The 27407-nt window shown below is 38.2% G+C and overlaps 1 protein-coding gene across 1 annotated transcript; it reads right to left on the minus strand.

Annotated features, from left to right (window-relative positions):
* Window positions 1-685: 685 nt before the first annotated feature.
* On the minus strand, window positions 686-27407 carry LOC136422218 (fibrillin-2-like). The gene is made up of 31 exons (XM_066409863.1): window positions 27341-27407; window positions 26903-26953; window positions 25411-25587; window positions 24802-24972; window positions 23253-23375; window positions 22860-22982; window positions 22338-22460; window positions 21998-22120; window positions 21420-21542; window positions 21122-21244; window positions 20413-20535; window positions 20125-20247; window positions 10883-11005; window positions 9172-9294; window positions 8838-8960; window positions 8243-8365; window positions 7687-7809; window positions 7121-7243; window positions 6301-6423; window positions 5914-6036; window positions 5671-5793; window positions 5215-5334; window positions 4220-4489; window positions 3387-3528; window positions 2838-2962; window positions 2450-2575; window positions 2115-2183; window positions 1857-1901; window positions 1539-1600; window positions 1254-1397; window positions 686-817 (listed from the first exon to the last, which is right to left on the minus strand). The coding sequence occupies exons 1-31, from the start codon at window positions 27405-27407 to the stop codon at window positions 686-688; spliced, it is 3792 nt and encodes a 1263-aa protein (XP_066265960.1).

Here is a 27407-nt window from a genome sequence, read left to right on the forward strand (position 1 = left end):
TTTTTTCAGTGGCTTTACGACGAACTGGAGCTACCAGGTTTTAAACCAAAATTCTGTATTGGTATGTTAATGACGTGAAAGCGATTTTTTAGATAATAGATTTCGATGATAATGTTTCAGTGGAACAGCGAGTAATTCTATAAACCAAAGCAAATGAGAATCGAATCTTGTTCTCAGACAGCAAGAAGAATTCATCACTGAACAGTATGCAGTAGCATGGAGCAATTATTAGGTTTGCAACAAACCTGCAGCTGAAATTTTCGTTGCTTGTCTTTTATGACCGTCAGCTGCCGTTTAGGGGAAATGTCTGTCGACATGATATCGATGACTTCCATATTGAAAAGACCCACAGAGGTGTCAAGATTGGCCGACTCTCCGACTGGCAGCATTTGGACCAGTCGGGAAACTGTTTGTACCAGAACTAAAGCAATTCAGAAACATAACCATGGTTGATAACTAAAGAATTAAATTCTGATTATGTTCAGATTAAATACAGGGTCGCTAAAATCAACACTGGGTCACACATTACATTGAAAATGCTTATGTTGAAATTCAGGCGTAACTTAACATGTTAGCTAAGCAAATAGCTAACGTAAGCCCAAATATAACACATAAACATCACATTTGTCCAATACTGCATTTTGCTTGGTTCGAAATCAACAGTCTATAGCATGTATGGTTGCCACTAAAAGTACCTCAACCTACGCTTCTCTGTAGCATCCTTACCGTCATTTACTGTCTCCATCGTTGATATTGTAGCGCCCTGAGATGCTCTGATGAGATCAGAAGACATGCAGAGTAGCTCTACAGCTGCTTCCTGTGGGGAAAGAAGCAAACATTCTTACCGCTGTTGATCAAAAATATCATATACCATCCTAAAACACGGTAAACCGGCTCATAACACACCAGGTTTGAACTTAAGAGTAGAAGCTGCATTTCCAGACAAATTTAATTGATCCACTCACACCGGGAAAGACCACTACTCTTTTCGATAAGTATGATGGGTTCTTTAACGTGCTCTCCTTAAACATGGTACCCCCATTAAATGTCCTATCTGAAGAACGCCCCTAACTGAAGCTAGGTGTTCAGTATCACCTGGATAAAATGAGAACAGTCGTTTAAAAGGGCACAATATCGTGACATATCTTCGGGTTTCGAACTCAGGACCATTGTCAAAACACCGGCAGCTTGTGCCACACGATACAACTATGATTTGAGGAAGAATAGATGAATATAAAGAAATCTTATCTTACCATTTCAACAAGAAATTCGGATGAAGACATCGGGAATTCCTCAAGCTCGAACAGATTGTGGATCTCTGTCACGATGTTGAGGACGTTTTCAGAGGACGCGTCTTCTTCCAAGGATCGACCAACTTTTCTTTGCAGACGTTTTATCTACATAATACAAAGATGAGAACTTGAAAGTGATCTTATCAGTGCTATTATGTATGACGTACAACTAAAAAACCTTAAGGAAAATAATAAAAACATAATATACAACAACAGATATTTTGAAATGAAAAATGTTCTTATTACCGCTTGGAGGATAGTCAGCGTCGGAATAAAAGTGTGATACCCCTCACTGTCATAGCCGTTGACTAAAAGAGTAAAGAAATATAGATATTATGTAGTATCTTTGTTTCAGCAACACATTACTACACAGGAATATGCAATCATTTACATAAGACATGAAATCACAATGAAATACCGTCTGCTGTTCAGAATAAACATCATTTTTACACTACAGTTAAGTTCGGATATAGACCAAAATACTGTTAAGAGATAAACATTCATATTTATTTCTTTATTCTTACAAAATGTTATTGGATGTCAAGAAGCCTATCTAAAACATACCTGGTAATGCAATAGGTGTGGTCAATACATTTCGGAGCTGGTTATCTGTAAAATGAAAAAAATGCATGCATGGCAGCACCTGATAAGATATTAGTGAAAAGTATTATACTAAAACATTTCGTTTATATGCTCGGATAAATATCTTCATCTGCCTTAACATAACAAAGATTCAAAGCTTTGGGCTTGGATGATTGATAAGCTGCAGATGTTGTAACCATAGATGAGAAAGAGTTTTGTTAAGTTTGTTTCTACACTAACCTGTCGTAGCTGACATCGTGGTTGTTTCTAGTAGCTCCAGCCTAAAAGGTTTTAAGTCTCGTGTAGAGCCTGCAAATGAAATACAAGTTTGCTGAATAATATTTGAGTAAAATAAATCCCCGTTTTGAAGAAGCTTATTCATCGCGCAGTATTTCTTAAGTAAAATTCTTGTTAGAAATTGTGCTGATAGGATGATAAGAATTTATTGTATTTGTGTCCTAATTCTTTGAATGTCATACTTCAAACTACCTTAGCTTATCCCAACCATATTGTAAACGGCCAGTTGGAAGGGTATTCTCATTTGTTTATACTATTGATAATATTATATTTGTCACCTTTGTGTGGAGGAGCTGTGTTCAGTTGAGTAAACCAGAACGCGTCTGTGGTCCTAAATCCATGGCTCTCTGTTGCTCTTGCAGCTGATGTAGCGCTCTCTCTTATTGAATTTTCGGCGACTGCAACTGATGGAGATAATACATAATGTTTAAAATTTTACTTTCGATCTGTTCCCTAAAGTATTCACATTGAGGTATACTGTGTCTGATTGGAGTATATTACAAACGACATTTTGACGGTAGATTTACTAATGAGTCATGTACAGATATAAAAAACTGATATTTCCTTGCTGCACCTACGGATTCTAGGTGTAGAAATAGGTATATCTGGGACTTACAACAATGATTTTTGAATATCTAACATTTAAGATCAAGTAGAAATGATTACCTGTGCTTCCAGAGATCTCAATTTTATCACTACTTCCGTACATGCTGATGGCTGCAATCCGGATGATGTACTTTGTCGTTGGGGTCAGCTTTGTTATGTTGAAAGTAGTTGGATAAGGGGGTGCACTGTAATGTCAAAACAACACGAAAACTGGTGGCTGACGCTTCTACAATTCAACACCTAACCATTAAAATCCATGATAAAAATTTCAGAAGATTCAGTTCACTTTCTTTGTTGCTGCAAATTCCGTGAACTATATTTCAGATAACCATGCATATATTTATAATCATTTGCGGTTGTTTAAGATCCAGCAAAGTTGTGTATAAGTTTATTTTCCATGTAATGACTGGCATTCTTCAGTCCAAATCATATAAAAGTGAGAACCTTTCGTTCTTGAATTATACCCCTCCCCAAGCTCAACCATAAACTTTGCCAATGCCAAATACTAGTTGTTATGTGTTATGATACCAACTGACGATGAAGATGTAGGTTTGATTTGCTATAACACGACGTTATTATTCTTAAATCTGTGTTGTACCGTCCACTCACCTAACTTGCGTCTCACCCTGACTTGCAGACTCTAATACCTCAAGATTATAAGAGACCACAGCTGCGACAGGTGGTGTCCATTTCAGGTACATCCAGGCGGAGGAGACTTTGTGAACCTTAAGGTCAGTTGGAGGGTCCGTGCCTGTTTAATGCATAGTGAAAATACATGTAGTAACATGGAAATGTAAGTGTACTCCATGAGCTAAAGATACGTATTAACTTGATGTGAACAAATATGGGGTGGGAATATTTGCACCATCAATTTTTTTTTAAACATTTTATTGTACAATATGCATATCCGATCAATTATTACTATTAGTTGTTATTGATGTTTTTTGTTTGTTTAGTTACCTGTAGTGCCCGTTAAGGTTATTGTTTTGCTCCGCCCAAAACGACTAACTGCCGTCAAGCTGAAGAAGTATTGAGTGGCAGGGACCAGGTCCTGGATCAAATAGTTATCGCTGTTACCGGGAAGGGTAACAGAACTTGTGGACCTTCGTTTCCGGCGTTGTTCATTGCTTCCGAACGTGAGTTCGTATCCCGTAAGCTTGGCAACTGGCGGGGTCCAAAACAAGGCCAATCTTTCGTAACGTATGTCGTCCAAAAATAAACGCAACGGAGGGTCGGTCTCTGCGGGTTGAATATCAGAAGCAATTTAAAGTCATGACAATTTGTAGGAAACTGCACATGTATATAACGTTACCATTATAGCCCACGTATAAACTTTCAATTCAAAGGTACTAGTTTTCCACAGAGTCATTGACGATGAGATGAAAAACTGTTACAAAAACACAGACAAGCCAGTCTACAATTCAATATGAATAGATCTTTACCTGTTTCTATTGTTACTTCATTTTCTGGTCCTTCAAAAAACGCGCTAACACAGCTTACAGCCACCACATACTCTGTGGCAGGAGCTAGAGAAGTGAAGGTAGCCGAAGAAGCTGTCTGGGGAAGATGCCGTGAAGTTATGGACATAGTTTCCTTGTCTGTCAGCCGCGCCCTGTAGCCAAGCACCAGTGTTCGAGCAGGCTGTGCCCAGTGAACAGTGACCGACTCGAGGCTAGCCAGACTTAAGCTGACGTTGGTAGGAGGTGGAAGCCCTTCAGTTGCAAGAAGGAATGAAAATAGGTTTATAGAAATTGTTTGCGTACTTTCTTAGAACAATTTTACATGACATGTATCCATTGTTCGATTAATTTTTCGACCATTTTTCATTTTTACATAGCTTTAGATTTAAGAAGAAGTTACACACTATCATGTAGGGTAAAATACCACTGCAATATACAAATATATATACTATGTTGCGAACGTCCAATTTCTCATGCTTAACTCTTGGACTCACAACTGGAAGATGACGTTTGCAACAATAAGCGTTGCGTTTCAAAGAGTATGTACTTAAGAATTTCTTAATGAATGAAGCTACTATTTCCTAGATTGACACATTTTTACTCACCGGTAATACACTCTATGTTTGCGTTCGCGCTATCATTCCACAATCCAAATGCATGAACTGAGATGGAGTACTGTACTCCACTAAACAAGCTGGATATTGTTGCGTTATTGTCGCCAGGACTTCGAAAATATGTTTTCGGGGAGGGCTGATAGAATCCTGCAAAAGAAACGATACTTTCAACACCAAACCAATGGAAAATGTGGTGATTATTGCTAAATGCTTGCGTTATCATCAATTTCTGAATAGTTGGTATTTATCATGAAAAGCTGCCTGATATAGAATCCATATTAACAATCATAACAAGATGAGTGTAAAAGAAACAGAACAGAAACAGTATTTTGTTTTGAATTTTGAGACTTAGTAGACACTTACCTTGCGTAGGTATGTAAATGATATCGTATCCTCTTATGTCAGGGACTGGCTTGATCCAAGTGATGGATATTGAAGTGGTCGTCATAGCAGTACACGAGATATGCGACACTGGATCGAATCCTGTAGATAAGAGTATTTCATGGATTGTTTCCTGGTAATACGATGTCATCGAAACCGTGGAATTACTAATTGACTTAATCATCCGTGTAGATTCACTATCCTGCTTAATACGTCACAAGACCAATTTCTTTTACTAAATGCAAATCGCAACATTCCTTAAAATAGCACATTCTAATTAAGAAAAACATGTTTAATGCTATAGTGTGCGCACTTAAGGCAAGGACTAAGAACCCAAGATAAAACTGAATGTGCTTTAATATAAAAATTCATTATGGTATTTTCAAAAAAGACATTGCACGGTACTGGCGGTTACTCCGCAAGAACATAATTTCTCACCGTCACATGCGAACCGGTTCACACTCAGACTGTATCCAGTCGCACAGTAACAGCTGAAGTTGCCTATAGTGTTGTTACAGAACTGTCCACAGCCTCCGTTTGTAGTCTCACACTCATTAATATCTGAAGAAAGAAACGCATAGTTTGATGTTGAATAAATTTATCTTAATGAATTGCATGATATCAGTAAAAAGGCCAATTTCTGTTGTGTATGAACGATGTTATTACTGAAACTATGCCTACCATCACAGCCGAACCCATCCACATTCAGCATGTAGCCTGCGCGACACGAGCATTCAAAACTACCGATGTTGTTGTTGCACACGTGGGAACAACCGCCATTGGCAGTACTGCATTCGTCTATATCTGTAAAAAAAAAAGACAATAGATTACGTCACTTATAAACTGCGCCAAAGTAATCACTGTATGCATGGAACGTTCGAACATTCATTTAATAAAAAACATGAACCCAAAAATACAATGTTTTGTCTTTTCTCCCAAGTTTCAAGAATATCTTCCGTCTTGTTCACCATGTCATTAATCTCGTAAAGTAAACATTAAAATGTACAAAGCACCAAAGCAAGCAAACTGTGGGAAATCTAGTATCCCAATAGTATAAAATTTACCTACCGTCACACGTAAAGCCATTGGCATTCAATACGAAGCCAGTGCGGCAGATGCATTGAAAACTTCCTATCGTGTTGCTACAAGTCTGCTCGCAGCCTCCATTTCCTGTACCGCATTCGTTGATATCTAAAAAAATGGAAGAAATTGTAACACAGAAAGATATTATTATACTGATGATAATAATAGTAACCTTTATTGTACGGTCATGCACTATCGGGCTAAATACATGCATACAAATTGCATATAATGACACTGAAATAATTTCTAATATTAATCTAAAACATTGGTTCTAAAAGACCTAGAACTACTCTAATACATAGGTTTGGCTTCTTCTCGTCTCTTTTTGGTGTTAAGAGTGTAGCTTGAGACAAATGCATAAGACAAATGAATTTCTCAATACTAGACATCATATGCATATGATCACTTTGATTTATTGAAAGGAAGACAATAGCATAGAAATTAAGATGTAAGCTATCTAAATTTAAACGAGTTACTAGAATGTTCTTACCGTCACAAGAGACGCCATTGTCATTTGAGCTGTAGCCAACTCCACAAAAACACTGAAAACTTCCAATTGAGTTGGTACAGGTCTGCACGCAACCGCCGTTTGCAATGGAGCATTCATTTAAGTCTGTACAATTGAAAACAAAATGTAATGCACGAATTTAAAGCTAAGCGAAAACGACGTTATACATAGCTGAGTTTTCCAGCATCTAGGTAAAACAGAAACCAATTTATAAAAGAGGCACGTATTTATGTAATTCTATTATTTTTTATTGACTTATTCTGGGAAATGTCTGTTACCAAAAAAAAAGGTACATACCGTCACAGGCAAGACCATTGGCATTTAGATTGTAACCATTGACGCAAGAACACTGGAAACTCCCGATGTTGTTAACGCAATTTTGTTCACAGCCACCGTTTGCAGAGTCACATTCATTCACGTCTGCAGTGTAAAATATGCATATGTTAGAAACTTAGAATTGCATTTTTAATGCGTATTATGGAAAATGATAATTCTGAATATGGATATATGGTAAAGACGCAAAAGAGAAAATTGACTTCTTTTAACTACCTTCAATTAACAATATAGTATGCCTTTACATAAAATTTTACTTAACACGCAACACAACAGGGAATATCTAATCGTATGGTAAATGAAATAGTTTTAAAAAATCACACGAGAGGTGAAACAGGTTTGCGTTTGTGTTATTGCAAGTGTGTGTATGTGTGTGTGTGTGTGTGTGTGTGTGTGTGTGTGTGTGTGTGATAGACAATACAGTATAATAATAGCATTTAATCACACAAAGATGTCGGTAAAAGAAAATGTAGATGGAACGAAATGGAAAAGAACGTATTTATCTTATTAAAACAAACATCTATACTCACCGTCGCACGAAAACCCGTTTGCATTTAGGTTATAGCCAACATTGCACGAACATTGGAAACCCGGGATGTTATTGGTACAAGTCTGCTCACAGCCGCCATTTCCAGTAGCACATTCATCCACATCTGTATGGAGTTTGTAAATGAAAGCACTTATATCATTACATGTTCATCTGCATTGTTTGTAAATATTAAAACAATTCTTCATTTCGATTATTTTACTGTCTAAAAATCTAGCGGCTGAAGACAAATTGGTGTTAAATATTCAATTCCTATAAAACCTTTTGATAACGATAACGATTCAGAGTTTCAGAGTTGAGTAGTTATGAAGATGACTGGGTTATCTTTTATTGCTATAAAACTGGTTCAAACGATATCAGGATCAATGAAGTAGCTTTGAATTTTTAAGTTTTTGTGAAAAACAAGTGCAACCCTTTGACCTAAATTACTCGTATGTAGGTATGAGATGGGCCAAAATGTGTTTAAAGACTAAAGTTGTATCCAAGAAATGAAAATGTATGTCGTTCTACAAAGAAAGCGTCAAGAGGGGGATGCTTACCGTCACATGCCAACCCATTCCCGTTAAGACTATAGCCACTCTGGCACGAGCACTGGAAGCTTCCGATGGTATTGGTACATGTGTGCTGACAGCCACCGTTTGTAGAAGAGCATTCGTTAACGTCTGTATTAGAAAACATACATAATTCTTATACGTTGAAACACACGTACACAATTCGTACTGCGCAAATCAAATCAACGTACAGATATATTCGGAATCTTAAAACATGTTAGGGCGATTGTTTTCACCAAACAAGGTAGGGACAAATTTTACAGCCAGCCTAGCCAAAGTGACGGGATCTTTGAGGATTGGACATTTACTGCATACTTCAACTAGAATGAATGTTTAAAATGAATTATTGAAATATAAAAATTATAGTACCACAGCTTATTCGACATTGTCAACATAATATAAAATTCAAAGAAAATCTTAAGCAATGCAAAAATGAAACAAGTTAAGCAGAGTTAAATTTGGAAGGAATCGATTCATTCTTGTAAATTACATGCTATAATAAACACAAAGTCATGATTTTTAAACGTGGCCGTCGCTTTCGCTGTTATGTTAGGAGCTTTAAGAGAAATGAAAACGTACGTACCATCACAGAAAAATCCATTGCCATTCAAACTATAGCCGGTTCCACAGGAACAAGTGAAGCTGCCGATGGTGTTGGAACAGGTTTGATCACAGCCTCCGTTTGCTGTGAAACATTCGTTCGTATCTGCGCAAACATAACCTTCAAGTAACTTGCATAGAAATAAATACTATACATTTATTCTATTTGCATTTAAAAGTAAGGTTTCGCTGTCAGCGATATAACATTTCTTCTAAAATGATAACAAAGCTCTACAGCAGGGCCTCTAGCAAAAGAAATGTTCTTAGCTGAAGTCATAACATAAAAATTAGATCGAATTGATACAAAATACACTAACCGTCACAAGTAAATCCATCATCATTCAACCTATAACCAGTCCCACAGGAGCACAAGAAGCTTCCGATGAGGTTGTTGCAGTTTTGGTCACACCCACCGTTAGCAAAGGTACATTCATTGATATCTGGATATAATAGATACACGTTGAAATAATTGAGTTCAATCTTCAAAATAATTCAAATTAAAGACTAAGTACCGTCAATTTGGTGGTAGCTAGTTGTTTTGATATTGCTCTATCTCACTGCGATCACTTGTATTTAGTTCTAAAAGATGAAACACCTGAATCTAAAATACACGTTTTAAACACCCTCAAGGTTTTACCTATATTCTAAGAATGTGATGATGTTGATAATCAATGTCGCCAAATTATCTATGATATGAGTTTTCACAATTGATGTGTAACCAATTCTATGCATGCACGAACTTACAACAAGACTGGCAATGATAAAAAGACATTGCCATGGCGACGGTGGTTGTTTTAATTTTTACTGTACCCTGCTTAGGGCACATTGATAGGTGGTGCTGTTCATACAGGATTTCTAACGAAAAGGGATGACGGGTACCTGTTCTACTGGACAAATACACACACAGACATGCACACACACAGACAGCGACAGTTCCACTAGATTCTACCAGACAACATCGATTTCATCAGAGCCTGATCATGACAACTGAAAACAGCCCACGGACCAGGTTCCCATCATACAAAATGACTATTTTACTCTAATAGGACTGCTGTTTACATGAACAACATGTTAGGCCAAATCTACACAAATTTTAACATCATAGTCCACTTACCAACAGACACAGCATACACCATGCAACAGCTTGTACACTTATGTTCCCTGAACTATAGAACTAAGTACTCTAGAGCGTGAATGGCCGGGAGTGTTAGCTAAGGATAGAATGCCAGGATGGAATGCCAGGATGGAATGCCAGGATGGAATTCGAGTCCCACTGGAATACCAGGCACACCAATCATAAAGGAATTTGCCAGTAATTCCTGGAGCCCTCAATGAAATGCCAGCCTGGGAATCTTAATCCACAGAAATGTGGTTGTGTAAAAATGTGTCCCATGTGTTCTTGGAGGTGTACAGGATTATATCACCAAGAAAGTGGCATCTTATCAGCAGGATAATCATCTACACACACACACATGTAGTACTAGTACAACTGGCTTGCTAAATTTCCTTGCGACAGTGAAATTTTCCATTGATCGATCTGGCTTGGGCATGTTCCCAATGTCATGAATGAGGTTAATGCCCTTTAATTAATCTGCTTGTATAGGTAACTGAAGCAGTGTGTGCACAATCGTTATCAGTACAGAGTTGATGCAGTTATGACCTGTTCCCCGAAGAAAGACATTAAATCTTACAGTTGCAAGGACCAGCATTAGGGCATCTAAAAACATTGTAACAGCCACACATTGCTTTAGAAAAGAGCAATATTACTGTACAGCTGAGGTCTTAAATGGGTCATGTATACATAAGCCTGGCACATCTGGTAGACAGATGTATCTTCCTGTCTAGGTTATTTAGGAGGAATGTCCCGAGGGAGGCTTTCAGTCTGACTAACATTCCTAACATTCTTATTGTCTTAATATGCCTATGGACACATGCCTGTACAATTCCTAGAATAGTTGCAATCTGCACACAATACTATATCATTTGGCTCGCCCCTGAGGCGTCGCCAAAAAGATAAAATAGCCGTACCGTCACAAGAAAAGTCATCTGCATTTAAGTTGTAGCCAGATACGCATGAACACTGGAATGTGCCAATGGTGTTGGTACACACGTGGTCACAGCCAGCGTTTGCATCTGCACATTCATCAATGTCTACATTGACGGAAAGAAAAAGGACATTAGGTTAAAGAAAGTGTGAATAACTTATGGACTGACAAATATACAGAGGATAAAAACAAACACTTGCTACTGACAATAATTCCATTCTAAGCATAACACAGATTTTCTGGAAGAACCCATATTTTGCTTATTTGTCACATTTCTTTGATCGGAAACATGATAAAATATAAGTTTAAGTTGACCGGTTTTTAAAGCAGTTTATATGAATATGAACATAAGCCATACATATTAGAACGATGATTAATACCCTACCGTTGCAAGTGGGCGCGTTTCTGTTCCAAGATTGATCCGCTTGACAGGTGGAACTGGAATCACCTATCATATCATATCCCAAGTCACACGTGAACAGCACTGTGTCCATGTAGAAGTTGGTACCAGTCAATCCACCATTTGTAGGAGACAGCAGCATCGGGCACTGCACACCTGATTTTAAAAAAAAAGAAGTTTTAAGCTGTGCAGATACTTTGTTATGAAAAAAGTAGACTACTCAAATTGCAATATCACCTTCAACTGTTCTACTTTCTTTTTGATATGCACGTATGTGCGTTTTAGAGAAATTCTTACAAAAATTGCAATGAAGGTTATTTGCATACAGTTGTCAAGGTACTTACTCAGCCCAGGTTAGCAACACCGTCATGGTAATTATAATTAGTGCATGCTTAGCTGTATCGATATTTGTCGATTGCATTTGTCATTCATAGCATACGTCTGCCTTGAATGTGTGCTTTAACAGAGCTAAACTTACGTGTGCACGTTGGGACAACCCCGTCCCACGTGCGATCAAATTGGCAAGTCAAACTGACGCTTCCAACAAGATCATATCCAGAATCGCACGTGAACTCCATGACGTCATTGTAGAAATTGAAGCCAGTCATTTCACCGTTTGCAGGAGCTATCAGGACTGGGCACTCCACGCCTAACAAGACAGTTTGATAAAGTTAAAGAAAATGTGTTTTTGCCTCATGCAAATGGAAGTATTGTATTCAGGTGGTGTGTTTGTTTCCGGGTCATGGTTCGTGCAATTGGATAGGCTGTAAGAATGCAAGGTGGAAATGATGCAATAGGATATTCGGAGACTTGTATTATCTAGCTTGGTTTCAATGCTGTAGAGATGCAATACGTTATGACGCACGACTGGCCGTTGGGGATACCCATTCTAATCTTGTTTGACTACTTCAATGTAAGACGATGTGCAAATATACAAAGCAACAACAAAAGGTGTTTATCTTACGTGTGCAAGTCGGGGCGTCCCCATCCCATGTGCGGTCAGATCTACATGTCAAGCTGGAGCTTCCAATCATCTCGTATCCAGTATTGCACGTGAACTGTATCACGTCTTGGTAAAAATTTTGGCCAGTCATATCGCCGTTCATGGGAGTTGCCAGCACAGGGCACTCAATACCTAATAAAAGTAAGAAATACAATATATAATTATGTTATGTCAATGACAACATTTCATATTTTTTTACACATCTCTCTCAAATAACATTAATGAACTTTTTACATTTATTTTTCATCCTAAATTGTGGCATGTAATAAGAATATCGTCATCGCATTATTAGTGTTGATAAGCTAAATGTACATGTAATTTGCAAAGGTCGAAATAGTTTTGAATACTAAACTAAAAAGAATTCGATATTGAGTAATAGCATAGTGCGAGTCAAATTTCATAACCTACGTGTACATGTAGGGACGACCCCATTCCACGTGCGGTCAGCTTGGCAGGTCAAACTGGCGGTCCCGACACGGTCGTATCCAGAAATGCACGTGAACCGTACGATGTCTTGGTAGAAATTGTTTCCAGTCATGCTACCGTTCGTAGGAGCTACAAGAAGTGAGCACTGTACGCCTAATAAAAGTTTTTAAGAATTCAGTGGATTAAATTAGCTTTTTTAACAATATAGAAAATATGAATTGTTTGATACAAACTTGTACATTTCGAAAAGAAAAAGGAAAAAGAAAAAAACAATATTAGATATATTATATAAGATAATATAACAATAGAAGTAATATAATAGGTGACACTATAAATCCGAAAAGACACCGTAAATACGGATATATTTATTTTTGTGAAGACAATAACATTATCTAAAAAGATGATGTTACATCATATAATGATGCACAACACTAATAATTAAAGGAAAACATATCCTAAAACAATAAACCGTTTCCCATTTTTTGGTTGATGTTTCTACAATTCTGACAGATGTTACCAGAATCAAATTGCCTGATTCCTCAGAATTCTCCAAAATTCGGCATGTCCCTGGAGTAAGTCAATTGTTGCCTATAATTCTTTGTCACATGATACTTGTAGATTTGATTCATGTGATAAATCTACTAAAGAAAAGATCACGTTTTCCGGAATTAGAGCACCGCCTGTTATATTTAAAAAAAAAATTAATAATGTTTGTTAATCTTTATCTCACGTGTGCATGTTGAGACGTTTCCACTCCAGGTGGCATCAGCTAGGCATGTTATGGATGAACTTCCAACAAGGTCGTACCCAGAATAGCATGAGAATGTTACCACGTCTTGATAGAAGTTTGAACCAGTCATTGCAGCATTTGCAGGAGCGTTCAGCTGCGGGCACTGCACACCTAAGGAAGATTACACACGTTTTAGTAAAAGGCAGTGTCTTTGACAGCATACGGCATGAATATTTAAAAAAAAATGACAAAACATCACACATTGCATAGAGAAAGTGTCTATCATACGTGCGCATATTGGGACGGTTCCATTCCATGTGGCATCAGCTTCGCACTCTAACGCAGAACGTCCTACAAGTTCATATCCAGAATTGCATGTGAATTGTACTAAGTCCTCGTATAGATTGGAGCCTGTCATTGCACCGTTTGAAGGAGCTGTCAGCAGTGGGCACTGTACCCCTAAGTTAGAGATATAATAAAGTGTATGATGATAATGAATTCCGTGTGCTTGGCCAAAGCACTAGTGAATAACAATTAATAATGATGCACAAACAGAAAATTAAAATTAAACTTCATGGTTAGTCTACTTTCTTCTTTGAAAGTAGTGAGCATTGAAAAGACCCGCGTTTACAATGATGAGAGGGTTGAACGATTTCAGAAGGAAGAAAATTTTCTATAGATTTCTTAAATTAGTTAATCTATATAGCACCGCTTGTAGGGATGTATACGTTATCAAAACACTGTATTTACATGCATCAGTAGGAGAGAATTGATAGCTTAAGAAACACAATCTCTGAAAAATAAATTCATTTTCCTACGTCTGCACGTTGGGACCATTCCACTCCACGTTGCATCAACTTGGCATGCTAAGGTAGAACTTCCGTCTATCTCGTATCCAGAAATACAACTGAACTGAACCCAGTCTTGATAGAAATTGGACCCAGTCATTGAACCGTTCACAGGAGCGGTGAGCAGCGGGCACTCAACGGCTGAAGGAGTAAGAATACAAATCTAAAGCTGTCCATTGGACGAACAAAACAAAAAAATAAAAGATCTCGTCAGAAAACAATCGACAACTTAATGCAAAAGAAAACAAAAACAGATACCTGTGCATATTGGAACACTCCCACTCCATGTAGCGTCAGCTTGGCAATTTGACGCAGTGTTTCCTATCAGGTCGTATCCAGAACCACAAGAAAATTGTACGACGTCCAGATAGAAATTCGATCCACTCATTGCTCCGTTCTCAGGGGCTGTTAGCAGTGGGCACTCCTTGGCTAGAAGAAAAAAGAATGATAGCATTTTAGACCAGACTCTTCAGCAAATGAGAAAAAAAAACGTTTTTTGAAAAATAATTATCAGCTTAAATGAAGAAAAAAATCCTAAGAGATATACAATAGCATCTTAGGTCATACGTGGACATAATGGGGCGGCCCCGCTCCAAGTGGCGTCAGCTTGGCAAGTTACTGCAGAATTTCCGTCAAGGTAGTATCCGGAATTGCACGTGAACGTTGCCGCATCTTGATAAAAATTGGATCCAGTAACTGTTCCGTCCACGGGGGCTGTCAGCAGCGGGCACTCCTTGGCTATAAACAGATTGAGAATGAAATTTCCAACATAACAACAAGAAAAACAAAGAAGAAAACGATCTCATTTAGCTTTGAAAATTGGAAGATCGACAACTCAAATAAGAGGAACACTCCTCAAATGTAATCTAAGTCATACCTGGGCATGTTGGGACGGCCCCACTCCAAGTAGCATCAGCTTGGCATTCTATTGCAGAATTTCCTACTAGGTAGTATCCGGTATCACATGTGAACTGGGCCACGTCTTCATAGAAATTTGATCCAGTCTTTGCCCCGTTTGCAGGGGCATTCAGCAGTGGACACTCCTTGCCTATTGAATGAAGAAGAATATTTCAGAGCACTTCTAAAGATGAAAAAATAATAATGGAAAGACATTGTCAACATAATTGGAAAAGATGGAGTTTCGCAGCCTCATAACGTTGCAAAGTAATTTGTCTCATTACAATGCTGTTAGTAGCTATGATAATGCTCACTTCAACATTACTTTGACACATATATGAGTTTTTTTATCTTAAACAAATTAATTTCTACCGCTTTTGCTGATCATGGATATGCAAAGACGTAATTTATTAATATAGTTCGAGTAATTCATTATCTGCTCTTTTAAGTTCACATATATTGCACATATTCTTTAGAAAGCTATCAGTAGAAGATTGTCATTGACAAATCAAATGATGTCAAACCTTGAATAATCCGTGTCCGATGATATCCACCTTTCTTTAACTTACATGCATTAGTATCAATACTAGCAACTAATCCCAAAGGGAATCCAGAATTTAATTATTTCTAGTTTTCGTCATAAACTATTACAACATTACAACAAGTATAAAGCCAATCAATCGAGTCGTTCTTGAGTTATCTTAGTCACCACCAAACAGACAAACATTAATATTCCTTCACGAAAAGTTTAAGCCATACGTGTGCATGTTGGGACGGCCCCACTCCATGTTGCATCAGCTTGGCAAGTTAATGCAGAAATTCCTATCATGTCGTATCCAGAATCGCACGTGAAGTCGACCACGTCCTGATAAAAGTTGAATCCAGTCATTGCACCATTTGCAGGAGCTGTAAGCAGCGGACACTCCTTGCCTATTGGATAAAATGGAAAATGACTTGAAGAGCTTTTTCACACACACACACACACACACACACACACACACACACACACACACACACACACACACACACACACACAACGATCTAATCAGCATCAATAATTGAAAGACCGTCAACTCAAATGGAAAGTAAAACTCCTCAAGTTCAACTTTAATCATACGTGTGCATGTTGGGGGGGTCCCATCCCAGGTGGCGTCAGCTTGACAAGTTAAGGCAGGGTTCCCTATCATGTCGTATCCAGAATCACACGTGAACTGCGCCACGTCTTGATAGAAATTGAATCCAGTCAATCCACCGTTTGCAGGGGCTGTTAGCAGCGGGCACTCCTTACCTGAAGCAGGAATTGAAGTTCAAATCAGTATTTCATTGAAAAATATAAATGTTAAGAAGATCTCATAAGCTTTAGAAAGTGAAAAAAAAAATATTACAACTCTGAGACATTTTTGGCCATACGTGTGCATGTTGGGGCGTTTCCACTCCACGTTGCATCAGCTTGGCAAGTTAATGCAGAAATTCCTATCATGTCGTATCCAGAATCGCAAGTGAAGTCTGCAACGTCTTGATAGAAATGTGATCCAGTTATTGCGCCATTCGCTGGAGCTGTCAAAATCGGGCACGCCTTTCCTGTTATATGAAGTAAGAGTAGAATTTTAGTAAGAGTAGAATTTTAGAGTGATCACTTAGATGAATATAGAATGTGTCCGAAAGAAATTGAGAGCTCAAATTTTAAACTAGATAATGAGTAAATAACATTACTTCGCTTAGTAGTTTTATCTCAATACAATGTTATCGGTAATATTGCAGTGAGACCAATGCAAAAAATTTACCTATGTAACACACCAATTATAAACCAGTTTGTTAAGCCAGTCATGTGTCTTGATTACAAACATACAGGTGGAAATACATACAAACGCTGTCCAAAATATAACGTACGATTTGATGAACTAAAAAATACTCCTAAAATAAGAACTTAAGTCATACGTGTGCATGTTGGGGCAGGCGCATCCCAGGTGGCATCAGCTTGGCAAGTTAATGCAGAAACTCCTATCATGTCGTATCCAGAATCACAAGTGAAATCGACCACGTCCTGATAGAAATTGAATCCAGTCATTGCACCGTTGGCAGGAGCTGTAAGCAGCGGGCACTCCTTACCTATTAATGAAGTGGGAATAGAATTTAACAGCAATCTTCGAAGATTAGTCTGGAATATGATGTCATAAGGCCGCGCTGATTTGATTGTATGGATTGCATCAACGCTTGCATTTTCGTCGACCGTTTAAAAAAAAAGAACAGCTTCCGACAATACTGTTATTCGTACAAAGAAGCTTCAAAATGAGCAGACTGATGCCATATATAAAAATAATTATTTTTTAAAAGAAATACAGATAATTCTGTCAGACAATGCCTCTTTTCCTGACGTATGACCTACTGATTTTCGGAAACTTGCATGAAAAGTAATTCAGGTTTTCAAATGAAAAAATTAGAGAGCAAAATAAAGAATCTCAAACTCAAAATACTAGTACCATATGTTGTTCATGAATCATACCTGGTGACGTACGTTTCGCAATAAATGATTTTTTGCAAAACCTATATTTCATCAGCAAGCTTGCATCAGTTTTACTATAATGTTCCCTTAGGATGTCATCCATATAATAAAATCAATATAATCCTAGCTAAGAACTATCATGGATAGCACTGCTCCTTTTAAGATAACTTCATTCATACGTGTGCATGTTGGGGCGGTCCCATCCCAGGTGGCATCAGCTTGGCAGGTTAGTGCAGGAACACCTATCATGTCGTATCCAGAATCACACGTAAAGTCCGCCACGTCTTGATAGAAATTGGATCCACTTAGTGCGCCATTCACTGGAGCAGTCAGCACTGGGCACTCCTTACCTATTCAATACAGTAAGAATAACATTTCAAATCTGCCTCTTTAATTGAAAAGAACATCAGTTTTAACCCTCATCCGATAGATACATTTTTGGCCGGGAAGTGTCCAAACGTATCCCATTTTCCTACAATGTACAATCCAAAATTCCAGTTTGGACCCGGCAGGATCGGACCACTCACAAACTTTAGAGTATATTCTAAAAAAATAGCCAGTAAAAATGTCATCGTAGTTTTAAGACATATACATAAAATCATGGTAGTAATATTTTTCTCAGATACAAAAAAATTGATATTGCAAATGTGCATTCGCATTGGGGTTCTAATACAGTCGAATCAGGTTTCAAAAAATCAGCGCCTGAAATTAAAAAAACACGCGTGATAGGTAATCTTTGTCATACGTGTGCAAGTTGGAACAGCCCCATCCCATGTGCGGTCTGCTTGGCATTCTATTGCTGAATTTCCTATAAGATTGTATCCAGGATCGCAGGTGAACGCTGCAACGTCTTGATAGAAATTGGATCCACTCATTGCACCATTGGCAGGAGCTGTAAGTAGTGGACACGCTACGCCTGTACGATAAAGAAATAACACGTCATGTAAGAACAGTCTCCTCGATAAACTATTGAGAATAAGTGAAGAAAAAAATTGACAACGTAAATGAAAAACGATGATTGTTGAAAGATAATTGAATTATACGTGTGCATGTTGGGAAGGCTGCACTCCATGTTGCATCAGCTTGGCAGGTCAGTGAAGAAAGACCTACAAGTTCGTAACCAGAATCACAAGTGAAGTCTGCTACGTCCTGATAAAAATTGAATCCAGTCACTGCACCATTTGCAGGAGCTGTCAGCAGCGGGCACTCTTTACCTATAAGATAAAGCAAGATTGAAAATTCAGCAGTCACTTCGACTATGGAAAAATAAATGGGCTAAAAGGAAACAAATATCTTAATTTTAATCTCAATAATCTGCAGCAACAGCACCAAACATTCCATTTGTGTACAGAATTAGAAAATTAATAATTCAAATATAAAGTTAAACTGCAATAACAAGCTGCTAGGGGGCCCAAACCTGCACCACTTCTTTATTACATCACAAGCTATCTGCCTCCAAAAAATTAAGACCATAGCACTTCCATGTCAAAAGATACAATAATTGACGTTCTGCTGCAGTACCAGGGTTACAAACCAGGGGGCCCAAAATCGACCTTGAATTTCGACTTCACAACACCCGCCCACATATCAAATATCCTTGTAATCCATCAAGAGGCTCTTGAGTTATGCTGACTAGAGTAGTGCGGAAACACAAACAGACAGACAAACAGACACACACACAGACACACCCAAAACTATATCTCCATTTTTCATGGAGAGAACAAGTTTAGTCGTACGTACGTGTGCAGGTTGGTTCGACCCCATCCCATGTGCCGTCAGCTTGGCAAGTTAATGCAGAAGTTCCTATAAGGTCGTATCCAGAATCACACGTGAAGTCTGCGACGTCTTGATAGAAATGGGATCCGGACATTGCACCGTTGACAGGAGCAGTCAGCAGCGGGCATGGCACGGCTATAATATGAAGTAAGAATGGAATTTATCTCAGCGAAGACTGCTAAAAAATAAGGAACTTTTTAAATCATAACTAGAAATTAATGTTTTAAACATTTTACTGGCAGGAGCTCTAAATGACATAAAAACTGTTGGATTGAAATATATGTAGATTTCCTTTGTTGATGGATATTTCCACTGTTTTTTGTTTGGCACCACGTAACACGACCCAACAGTCACTTCAAGGTGTGACACAAAGGCCACTCAGAGGTTACGGGTTAACCGGTTACATATACAGCTGTAACATCGGTTCTTCTAATTCTCCCTAGATCAGAAACATCTTGAGACTAGCTCAACTGTTCGCTAAGAGTGAGAAGTAACAGACCCAACAGAAGAAGCAGGGGTTACGAAGGCTGCTCGGGAAATTCCCTACCCCATTCACAGTTGAATAAGGAAAAAAATATTGAATCATGTTTAGTGCATTTTCTATTTTAATTTGAGAAACTAGCTTCGGAGGGAAGGACTTACGATCACAAGCAAATCCGTCACTGTTTAAGTTATAACCGTTCAAGCAAGAACAGTAAAAACTCCCGATGTTGTTGGTGCAAGTCTGTGCACAACCACCGTTGCCAGAGGTGCATTCGTCAACATCTGTGTGTCAAGACAAATCAAACATATCAATTACTAGGTGCCAAAATATAAGATGCATCACATTTTATATCATTGTTTGTGCTATTGCATTTTTCTTACATTTCTGCACTCATAAATTTTGATAGCCCGTTGAAGAAACTTTATGCAAAACGAAAAGAAGCCTACCGTCACAGAGTAGCCCGTCTGCATTCAAACTGTAGCCAATCCCACAGGAACACTGGAAACTCCCGATGTTGTTTGAACAAGTCTGCGCACAGCCACCGTTAGCAGAGGCACACTCATCCACGTCTATGTTCCAAACAAAGGAAAAGTAGTACCACTGTGAATTAGACTACACGTATTGCCATCACTCTTAATTGTGTCGACTCCGAATCACAGTTGATAAAAGGGTCTACTAATGTTGCCCATATCATAACTCATATAAGATAGATGATGAAGGTATCTTTTGTTGTGAACTGTAAATTAATCAACAAATATGATAGTAGATATTGCTTTTTTTGATTATATATACGTTCTCTAGTACGATAAAGCACAATGATTTATATTCCTTATCCAATTAAAAAAAATAAGCTAAGTATGGCTAGCTTCATCTGTCATTGCATTCACAACAGCTGTCATAAGGAGCAAGAAGAAGCTGAATGTTGAAAAACAGGAATACATTAGTCTTTGTAGATGTCAATTAAGATCCGAAATTCCTGCATCACCGTAATTGTACTTCTGTTTTATCACCATGCCTTGTACTTGGCTTGTAAGACCATAAACGTGCAATAAAGGACTTAAATTCATTCATTTATATCCCTGTATATATTGCTTCATTCACAGAGAAAAAATATCAATACAATATATAACATTGAGGCATTGGATAAAGTTTTACCGTCACACAACAGCCCATTGGCATTCAGTGTGTAGCCAACAGCACAGGAACACTGGAAACTCCCAACGTTGTTCGTACAAGTCTGAGCACAGCCGCCGTTAGCAGATGAACATTCATTCACGTCTGTGTATGGACACAAATCGAACATATGCGGCTTTAATGTACAATGTGCCCAATCCAAACGGGCATCACATTTTTCTATCAAATGAATGTTCTTGCAGTTGCAATTTTTCTTGAATGTGTGCACTTTTCAGGAACCTCGATCAAAGAAAGTATGCGAAAAAGGGAAGAAGCCTACCGTCACACAACAGTCCATTGGCGTTCAATGTGTAGCCAACACCACAGGAACACTGGAAACTCCCAACGTTGTTCGTACAAGTCTGCGCACAGCCTCCATTAGCAGACGCACATTCATCCACGTCTATGTTCCAGACAAAGGAAAAGTACCACTATGAATTAGACTACACGTATTGCCATCACTCTTAATTGTGTCGACCTTTGGTCACATTTGGAAAAGGGTTGAGTCATTTTACCATATTATATCTTAGATAAGACAGATAACGAATGCTTTTTGGTTTAAATCATAATCGGACAGAATGATTTTTCAATTATATATCATTTTCCCACGTTATACAACAGCTATCTTAGACTTAAAGAGCAAGAATCTATAACTACTAGTATACCTTAGTCTTTGCAGTAAGATTCAAAATTCCTTCTGCTTACTCTTGCCTTATCGCTATACCTTGTACTTAGCTTGTAAGAGCATAAACGTGAATAAAGGACTTTCATTTATGCATTTATCCATGTATCGATTCATTTGTAACAGAAAACAATTAATGCGATATATAATATCAGAGGCATTGGATAATGTTTTACCGTCACACAACAGCCCATTGGCATTCAGTGTGTAGCCAACAGCACAGGAACATTGAAAACTCCCGACGTTGTTCGTACAAGTCTGCGCACAGCCGCCGTTAGCAGATGAACATTCATTCACGTCTGTGTATAAAAACAAATGGAACGTATATGTACAAGGTGCAAAATCCCAAAAGAAATCACATTCTTCTATTATTGCTCTTGCAGTTGCATTTTCGACTTAAAGTGCATGGAAACTGCAGTTGCATTTATGGAAAATGCAGTTGCATTTTCCATGAATTTGTGCACATTTCAGGGACCTGTCTGGAAACAAAATCTACAAAAAAGGAAAGAAGCCTACCGTCACACAATAACCCATCGCCATTCAGACTGTAGCCGACCCCGCAGGAACATTGAAAACTCCCGATGTTGTTCGTGCAAGTCTGCGCACAGCCGCCGTTGGCAGAAGAGCATTCATTCACGTCTATGTTCAAAACAAACGAAAAGAGGATCAAGATGCATTTTGCCATCATTCGTATAATAATAGTGTCGATTTTCTGACTCGTTACGGAATGATCTATTTATCCATTGGTCTCGCTCTAAATCACATACAGCTAGACTTATGTCACTAGCCAGTAACTGTCACAAATAGCTTGCCCTGTGGACAAAGACAAGTTCTGTAAGTAATCAAACACACTAGCTTAAGTATATAACATTTCTTGTGACCGCCCGTGGTTAGTGTTTTACCTTAGTGGCTTTTGCGTTAATCTTATTGCAGACATCAATTGTAATAACTAAGTGAAGGAAATTAAAGCAAAATAGATATATTTATTGAATAAACAACTCTGCCAAGAGCAAAAGAAGGCGTTAAATAAATACTTACCGTCACACAGTAATCCATTGGCATTCAAGTTGTAGCCGACACCACAGGAACATTGAAAACTCCCGACGTTATTCGTACAAGTCTGCGCACAGCCGCCGTTAGCAGAGTTACATTCGTTCACGTCTGTTTTAGAAAAAAGGCACTCAACAGGTCTTAGTACAGTATACGACCAAGTTTCGTATATGATACCGGTAAATGAAAACAATAATCAAGAAAAAACTACCATAAGGACGATTCACATGATGGAAAAGTTGTTGTTTAGGAATGATGTCACAACCAAAACCGCTGCTTAGATAAGATGAGCTGAATGAAAAACACAAAATTGAAGTGGAGCATACATATGTGATCAACATCTAGACTTATGAATGTAAAATCTAATCTAAACAAACTTACCATTGCACGATAGCCCGTTGCCATGCAGGTTGTAGCCAGCCGCACAGGAACATTGAAAGCTCCCGATGTAGTTCGTACACGTCTGCGCACATCCTCCATTTGCAGTGTTACATTCATTCAAGTCTGTATTTCAACACAACAGGAGATTTAAGCCACTAGTATATAGGAGGTTAGAGACATTGCCATGGTCGTTGATGTTATGAACTATATTGATTTTAAATGAACCTGGTCAAACTAAAATCATATAACATCGATGAAAGGTAGGGAAAATAGAATAAACATTTGAAATGTTTTTTTTTTACTCAATATAAGCCTTACGAATTTTAAGCATGGTACAATAATTATGACGTTACATAGCAGAACAATGCAAAACAAAATGTAACAAATATAATTGAAAAAGAGTATGAAATTTAATAATATGAACTTTAAGGTCAGCATGAAAAGTATTGTATGGTGTTTTAGTCATAGATTTCACGCTAAGCAACATAAAACATAATAGTACCTCAGCAATACATATCAAAATCTACTTTGTCAACAACCACCATAAAGGAAAACAGCTGCAATTTAAAATGCAACGTACTAAATTGTAGCCTTTTTGAAAACTTAGGCTATACAGAAGTGAACAAACAGAGTGTGAATATCCTGATATGTTCTTAAATCTTTTAAAGCTTAAAAACAACACTCGAAACGGGACTGTTTCAATAAAAGCTGCCAGGGGGCTATGTTCTGTAGCATTTTTCAAAGTGAACAAAGTATACATGCATTTTTTTACAATTTTGCCGACTTACCTACATGTACCTTTATATTCAGACACCGATACTTACAGGTATGTATCATATCACCGTCAAAATTTTTTTTTTTCAAAAAATCTACCTGTGCATGTTGGTGCTAATCCACTCCAGATCCCACCAGACTGACAGGTTAGAGATGAAAGACCGTTTAGGGTGTAGCCCGAGTTACACGAGTAGAAAACCGTACTCCCTACGGTGTTGGAGCCTGTCACTTGACCATTTGCAGGGGAACTCTTTGCAGGACAATTTGAGACTGTATAAAGACATGAATTATAGCGAAAGCTTCGTCAATGAGGTTAGGGTTAAAGTAGCGGCTGTTTCTTTGCCAGTTCTGTTGTAGTCTTTGTGGAATGTCGGCTAACGAATCTCCATTAGATAATTTATTCATGAGAAGTTCAAATCGGTCTGCACGCCTCTTTTCATTAAGTTCATGGGGGAAGAGGTAAGGGTCACACAATATATAACAGAGATATGTATTACATTATTCATGTCCTAATAATATATCAACATAATTACATATACGCCAAAATGGTTACTCAAGCAACTGGATAAAATTTTGAAACAGTCAGACGTTTCAGACAGCATCCGCTATCTTTCGTCAGTGACTAAAGAAAGATCTGGTAGAACTAGGTAGAACTCTGAATAGATATGTTAATGAGTGAAGACAATTTCAGATGGTTCAATAGAATTACATATACATGGTACAAAACACATAGAATGTAATGTGTATGTTTTCCCACTTTTGTTTATTACCCTACCTATGCATGTTGGGTCATATCCACTCCAGATCCCACCAAGCTGACAGGTTCGTGAAGAAGGGCCATTTAGGGTGTAGCCACTGCTGCACCCGTAGTAAACCGAATCCCCGTAGTTAAAGGTGCCAGAATAATAACCATTTGCAGGGTACGCCAATGAGGAGCACGGGTTGGCTGATTAAAGAGATGGAATTCAAAGCGCGGTTAGTTTTTTTTCTGCAACGTTTCGTCACACGCGAGGTGACCACTAACATTTAGATTGAAAAAACAACGGCAGTTTCTGATGTGCATATATCTCATCACTGCTTCCTTTTATTTCAAAATAAATTTTTAATTCTATCAGCATATCCACTTCAGGTCTTCGTTACAAGTCAACTGCCATACGTAGGGGAAGCCAGATACGTAAACGTAGGAGGGTAGACCAGTGTAGGACATTGTACAAAACATAACTGGTCGTTTTAACGCACACGTCACAAACCATCCTGAGACTGTAATGTAAAACAACACGGACAAACCTGGCATTTAATGTTGAATAATTGATAGAGCATACGCGTCTATCAGATTGAGGAGTTAACGTAGAGGAAATTGCTATGTCATTTTATGATATCTTACGTGAGCAGGCAGGTGGTCCTCCATTCCAAGTCAGGTCACACTGACAGGTTAGCGAATAAGTTGCCGAAATGGTGTATCCACTGCTACAAGAGAAGGAAACAGTGGAGCCGGGGGACCTCGAACCAGTCACGAAGCCGTTTGGCAGCGACAGCAGCGGACAAGATCCTGCAGGTGGAACTGAAAAGGAAAATGGGACAGCTAGGTTAAAACTGAAAACGTAATTGTTAAGATAAAGCAACTTATAGTGCAAATAGCCAGGTCTGAAACTAGTGTATAATAAAAATGTACACATTTTGTATGAAAGTAGCACAGAAATACCAACTTGGTAAGATAAATCATACGTTAGTGCCGTATGCCAAAGTCATTAATAAATTTCCCTGGGTATTTGTCCAAGGTACCCATATACCAAACTTTATGTTATTTGGATTGTAATGGCAGGGCGTAGAAGACAAAAATATACATATTTGTCTGTTTTTACGGTAGGTGACCTCCATCGAGACTCTTCAACTAATTTGTCTAAAGTGTGCAAAAAACACACCCATTTGGTGGGCTAATTTGTCTTGCACATTTTCATCAAGAGCCGTATTTTTTCGAAAATGTAGGAAAAGGCTACGGATGATTTTTAACTTTACCTCCGTGACATTTAGTTGGAAAATGACAAAATCTAATTCATTGGAACAAATGGCAAGATGATGTCTTAAGAAAGTGAAAATGATTGCATTTCTCTTCTATACCTGTAATATGTGATATATAGATACGGCGATTTGATAAAACGTATAAAAAGTACCCTTTTGGCAAATGTAGCTTTTTGTATGGATCGGTTCACAGTGGTCGTTGTCCCACATAAAACCATTATTATTCCATAAGTGGACACATTTTTGTTCCGGCTTATTCGGCTCTCCAGGCCCCCAGTAGCTCCAGGAACTGATCCCTGTGCCGTCCGGCCACGTCCATGTGCCAGTATTCTATACGATGGGAGACAAGTTCAGAGTACTAGTAATCAGAGAAATGCTAGAGGCTGAATTTAAGAAAAAATTGAGTAAATTCATATGTCAGGTAACGTTTTATTTAAGAATATTAAACCCCCAAATAACACAAAAGTCTGAATAAGGTATTGTCAACTGTTTTCATAGAGCACGATTTGTGCATACATAACGAAAATTTGTATAAAAAAAAACAAAACATTTGAAACAATTGCCCAATGTAACTCTTTTCATACGATTTTTGGAATCATCATCGTTCAAACCTTCAATGCGCAATGTCACACATACAACACAATAAATTATGCCATTTCCATATAGATATAAAGACACGTAAAACGAAAAGTATAACTAGAACACCACCTGATCAACGAGGCCTATCCAGTAGTTCTCGCTAGTGCTGACCGTATGAATCTTATCAACAATGAAGTTGTGCAACCCCAAAGAGTTATCTTTCACGAGACTGCCTCCTTTCGACTGGCAAGTCGATTTGGCTGCGTCAAACGACTTACGCTGACCGAACACCTTGTAACATACTCCACCGTATGCAGTGAAAGTGTCTCCTGTTAAAACACAGATGCACAGATGCCTTAGGCGTAAGTCTTGATGTTATCCTACTGAAATTGGGACATCAACAATACATTTCCACATCTAATGGAAGGTTAGCGTTAAGGTAGGTAGCTTTTAAGTTGCTGAAACTTTGACTTGGTTGATAACCTCCATGTTTATATTGCCAGAGATCTGCTCATCGTCGTAAACAGATATGCTATTCAACCAAGAGTCGCACTAGGAGTATTTGGAATGTCTTGAATATATGCATATAAGCAATTTTAAAAAAAAGACAGTAATCTCCAATACAAAATTAGAGAGAAGATATTCATCTCAAATATGACATTAGAGAGAGGACCTTTCTCTTCAAGGTCATGTTAGAGCGACAACATTATACTTACCAGCCACCAAAGTGCACATCAGGCCAGCTAGGATAGCCACCAGCATTGAAGCGACATCCACCTCCAT

Source organism: Branchiostoma lanceolatum, chromosome 16 (assembly GCF_035083965.1).
Source record: "Branchiostoma lanceolatum isolate klBraLanc5 chromosome 16, klBraLanc5.hap2, whole genome shotgun sequence".
Classification (NCBI taxonomy): domain Eukaryota; kingdom Metazoa; phylum Chordata; class Leptocardii; order Amphioxiformes; family Branchiostomatidae; genus Branchiostoma; species Branchiostoma lanceolatum.

Coding starts and splice junctions, on each gene's coding strand:
- LOC136422218 (XM_066409863.1), bottom strand. CDS start 27,407: ATGGAGGTGGATGTCGCTTCAATGCTGGTGGCTATCCTAGCTGGCCTG. Junction 25,588..26,902: donor TTACAAGGTGTTCGGTCAGC/GTAAGTCGTTTG, acceptor TTTCCTTTTCAG/TTCCACCTGCAGGATCTTGT. Junction 7,244..7,686: donor AAACGGGTTTTCGTGCGACG/GTGAGTATAGAT, acceptor TTTACACTGCAG/ACGTGAATGAATGTGACTCT.